This window comes from Nicotiana attenuata, unplaced genomic scaffold (assembly GCF_001879085.1).
Source record: "Nicotiana attenuata strain UT unplaced genomic scaffold, NIATTr2, whole genome shotgun sequence".
NCBI classification, from domain to species: domain Eukaryota; kingdom Viridiplantae; phylum Streptophyta; class Magnoliopsida; order Solanales; family Solanaceae; genus Nicotiana; species Nicotiana attenuata.
Genome location: NW_017672544.1, coordinates 147,708 through 152,425, shown reverse-complemented (window position 1 = coordinate 152,425; position 4,718 = coordinate 147,708). Strand labels below are relative to the sequence as shown.

The following is a 4,718-nucleotide window of genomic DNA, read 5'->3' as shown; positions in this document are numbered from 1 at the left end:
CTCAAATCCTTTTCTTCCCGAACCTTTAGTGTAGAAATCATTCTAAACTTTGCTAAACCATCATCAGATTGAGCATGAATACATGATAATACCACTGAGAAATGATTCAACAATCTCCAGAGATTCCACATAACAGATTCAACCTTTTCCTTAACATTTGAACATATCAGAAGTAGAATAGATTGCACTATCCAATACCTGCTTATCACATTTGTCCTGTACACTATCAAAGCACCTCCAGAATGAGCATGTGACCATGCTAATACCACTAGAAAGTACCTTAAGTATACAGAATGAGACATAAAAGAAACTCGCAGGTAATTGCAGATTTCAATTCTGTGAAGCCATCAGTTTGGGGCTCTTCTATTTGCTATTCTAACCCTAAGGTTAGGAGTTTGAGACTTGTCTAAATTAATCAACCTCCTCCCTACACTAGGCAGTTCAGAGAATGAGTGAAACTCAGATGTACCTGCAAAAGAAAACACAATGTTAGCTATAAAATCCGCCACTGAGTTGCCTTCTCGAAACACATGTTAAAAGATCACATTGAAGTTTTTCTTCATCTCTATAATTTTCTTCACATCATTTGCAATTACCCAAGGAGGATCCCATTCCCCTTCTATCACTTTCTTCATCACTAATGAATCAATCTCCAATATGAGAGGGTGAAGATCATGCTCCACACAGTATTTCAATCCTTGAAGAATAGCCTTAGCTTCAGCCCCCACATTAGTTGTCACCCCCAGGTAAACATGAAATTAGACTACAAAGATTTTGTGGCCCTAAACCTCCACCATTGTTTAGCAAACAATGCCCTCGACACATCATGTAAGGATCTAAAACCTAGGCCCCCTTCCTCTTCAGGAAGGCAAAGATTTTGCCATGAGGCCTAATGTCTGCTTCTCCCTTCTTCCTTTATGCTCCAAAAGAACCTAGCAAAAATCTTATGAAGATGCTCCAGGACATTTTTTTGGTGGATGAAGGACTGATGACATGTGGACTGGCATAATTTGTAACACACTAAAAATGAGTGTTGCCTTTCCTCCAAATGACAACAACTTTCCTTTCTGTGAATGAAATTTAACCTTTACTTTCTTGATAAGGTCCTCATAATATTCCTTCCTCCTTTTAGGTAGAAAATAGGACACCCTAGATATGTGAAAGGGAATTTACCTCTTGCAAATCCTGTAATAGCTCCAACCGCCTGACACAATCAATTAGAAATCTTTGAATACATGTAGTATGAACTTTTATCTTTGTTGATCATCTGGCCTGATATCTTCTCATAGTTCCCCAACACTGCCATAATCTTGCTCAAGGATGGAGGATGAGCAGAAGCAAATATTATAGTATCATCAGCATATGCCAAGTGGTTTAATGGATCAGACCACTTAGGCATTCTAAATCCCACAAATGACCTGTCTTCAAATAGCTTATTCAAAGACATGGAAAGTACATCAGCTGATAGAATAAACAACACTAGTGATAGAGGATGCCCTTGCTTCACACCCCTTGTAGACTTAAAGAACCCTGAGGACTGCCCATTCACCAATATTGAATACCAGTTATTTGACACCAAGTTCCACACCATTTTGATGAAGTGATCAGAAAATCCCATCTTCCTTAGTACATGCAATAAGTACTTCCATGAAACCCTATCATAGGCCTTGGCCATATCAAGCTTGATCACCACATAAGCTGGCTTTCCCTTTAACCTTATGTCTATGACAATTTCTTGAGTCAATAAGATGTTCTCAAATATACTCCTACCCTTCATAAATCCGGATTGATTAGGAGATATTAGAGAAGGCAATTTTTTTTCCAATCTATCATGTAACACCCTAGACAAGACCTTGTTAATGAAGTTGCTCAAGCTAATAGGTCTTAAGTCAGAAAAGGTCTCAACTCTAGGTTTCTAAGGCAGCAACACTAGATTGGTGTGAGTGATGGATTTAGGCAGTGCAGCTCCTCCATAGAAGTGTAGGTCCATGTTGTGTATATCAGCACTAATAATATCCCAGCATGTTTGATAAAACAGGCCAGTGAATCCATCTGGACCACTAGCACTATCCCCACTAAGCTCAAAAACTGCTGTCCTTACCTCTTCAATTGTTGGCAATCTGCTAAGTTCCAAATTCTGTTCCATAGTGACCATCGAAGGTACATTATTGAGCAAGGAAAAATCAGATGTATCACCTTCATTTGTGAACTATTTTTGATACAAGTCTACTGCAGTTGTAGCCAATTGCTACTGGTCTTCAATCCATAACCCACTTCCATTTTTGATCCTCTTCAGTTGCAATTTCTTTCTTTTGCCATTGACATGATTGTGAAGAAACTTGTATTCCTATCTCCTTCAGCAAACCAAGTCATCCCAGCTTTATGCTTCCGGTACTTCTCCTCAATACTCAAGTATTTTTTCAATTCTGATTGAGCCTTTTGAAACACAATCTTGTTCTCGGCTGTAGGCTTTTCTTCAAACAACATCTCTTTCACCCTAACAATGTCTTCCAAAATAGCCAACTGCTTGAAGATATCACCAAATGTTTCCCTGCTCAATTTTGACAATGCTGCCTTCACCCTCTTGAGCTTCTGCTTGAACATCAAAAATGGATCTCCTATGAAATCAGCTTTCCAATTCTGCCTCACCACATCCATAAATGTAGCATGTTTTGTCCAAAAAGTTCAAGAACCTGAAAGGGTTGACAAAATTGTTGGTCTGCTCCTCACATGTCATTAACAATGGTGCATGATCTGATCCAATTCTGATTAGATGTTCAACTTCAATAGTTGGAAACATGTTTTGAAATGGCAAATTCATAAAGATCCTATCCAATCTTTTGAATATACACGCAGCATTGGATCTCCCATTCCACCATGTAAATGGACTTCCTTTGTATACTTGTTCAAACAAACCACAAGAGTTTACACAAAATGCAAAATCCTCATATTCAGGAGGGTGTACTGGTAGTCCTCCTATTTTCTCATCTTCATGCAATACGAAATTGAAATCCCCTCCTACCAACCATGGCAATTTCATATCACTTGCTAAGTAATACAAGTGATCCCACAATTCTAACCTCTTCATTGCTGAACATTTTGCATAAACAAATATCATCATCATGTGCTGCCCCAGGACATGGTGAAACATTCTTACAGTCACCTGGTGCTCAATATCCTCCACTAATTCCCATTCCACACTGCATCAAGGAACAAGCATATCTGCCCATTAATATTTGCATAAGCAGTCTCTATATTCAACCTTCTTCTATATCTATCAATGAGTCTCTTCTTTTGAAAAGGCTCCATCAATGCAACTACACAAAAGTTATGCTCCCTATTCATGTTGATCACCCTAGGAAAGGCCTGCTATGTATTCACAAACCTTATGTTCCATATTAATGTTTTGATCATCATTTAGATAGAGAAGCTGCTCTCTTAGGCATAATTCTTGAAGGCTGTTGTGGCTCTTTATTATGATTCTTCTTTGTTTTCTTACCTCCTTTAGCACTAGCTATAGGTGATAGATCACCATCCCTAGCCACCTGTTTGAAGTTTTCCCCGTTGATCCATCATCTCCCTCATCCTCCATAGGATTTTGTCTCATTAAGTCTTTATCAATTGGTGCCACATTGTGTGTAACTAAATCATATAAATGTTATAGTGGAGTCTTCAGTGGAACACTAAGATGCAGCTGCATAATTTGGTCAGTGCCATATTCCATAGGCACTTCCTCTATTTCCCCAGATGCTCTTAGAACAATTGCTTGCTCATCAGCCTTTTGATTGCTATTCACCATAGAAGAAGCACCAGCCTGTATCATTTTGAAATGCTAAATGTTAGTTCTATTGATATCACCACCTTTTCCATTGCCTGTACTTTGGTCTGACCCTACTGTATCATCCCTAGCCTTCACATTATCATCAAGTTTGTTCTCCAATGCATACACCGGAACACCATCTACATAGGCCAAAATCTTGCCAGTTGCACTAGGGATAGGGTTTGTCGCTGCTTCATCGGGTGACCCTGGCTTTAGGCCTGGCGTCGCCAGCTTATCGCCTTGGGTACATGGCTTTAGGCCTGGCGTCGCCAGCCTATCGCCTGGGGAGCCTGGCTTTAGGCCTAGCGTCGCCAGCCTATCACCAGGTGGGATGCTCTCCCTCACTTTGTCTCCTGTTGCCTTTTTCTTGTCTAGTTGATCATCCTCCACCTCAATTGCATCACTCCATAAAACCTTTGGTTAATTTACCTCATCAAGGTCCTCAAGCTGCCCAGAAAAAGCAAATGTTTGAGACGGAATATATTGACATAATTGGTTTGTAGTTACATTGAGTTGCCTTAGCTCCTCTTTGCTAGTTCAAAACCTTCTATGAACCCAGTCGATTGTGGAGTCCTTATAAGCCCTTTCATCAGTACTCTGATCACTAGGAAAAATAGAATTCGCCTTAGCTAAGTTCCCATTATGTTGATCTTCCAACACTTTCTCAACTGCTTCCTTCTTCACATGCTTAAGTTCCTGTTGATTACTGGCTTAGCATTAGCATCTTTCCCAACCTTAACCCAGAAGCCTTAAGATTGGGGCTTGACATTCTGGTATTGCCTTCCTTTTCCTTCTCATGTCCCTTCTTGGATTGCTTCTCCCCATGTTCCTTCTTCTTAAAATTGCTATGATCCTCACCTTTCACTTCTATAAATTGTAGAGTAGGTTGACGAACTTC

At 39.8% G+C, this 4,718-nt stretch overlaps 1 protein-coding gene across 1 annotated transcript; it reads right to left on the bottom strand.

The window, feature by feature from the left end:
• Nucleotides 1–2,292: 2,292 nt before the first annotated feature.
• On the bottom strand, nt 2,293–3,607 carry LOC109213621. The gene is made up of 3 exons (XM_019377434.1): nt 3,546–3,607; nt 2,694–3,200; nt 2,293–2,644 (listed from the first exon to the last, which is right to left on the bottom strand). The coding sequence occupies exons 1-3, from the start codon at nt 3,605–3,607 to the stop codon at nt 2,293–2,295; spliced, it is 921 nt and encodes a 306-aa protein (XP_019232979.1).
• Between the last annotated feature and the right edge of the window lie 1,111 nt (nt 3,608–4,718).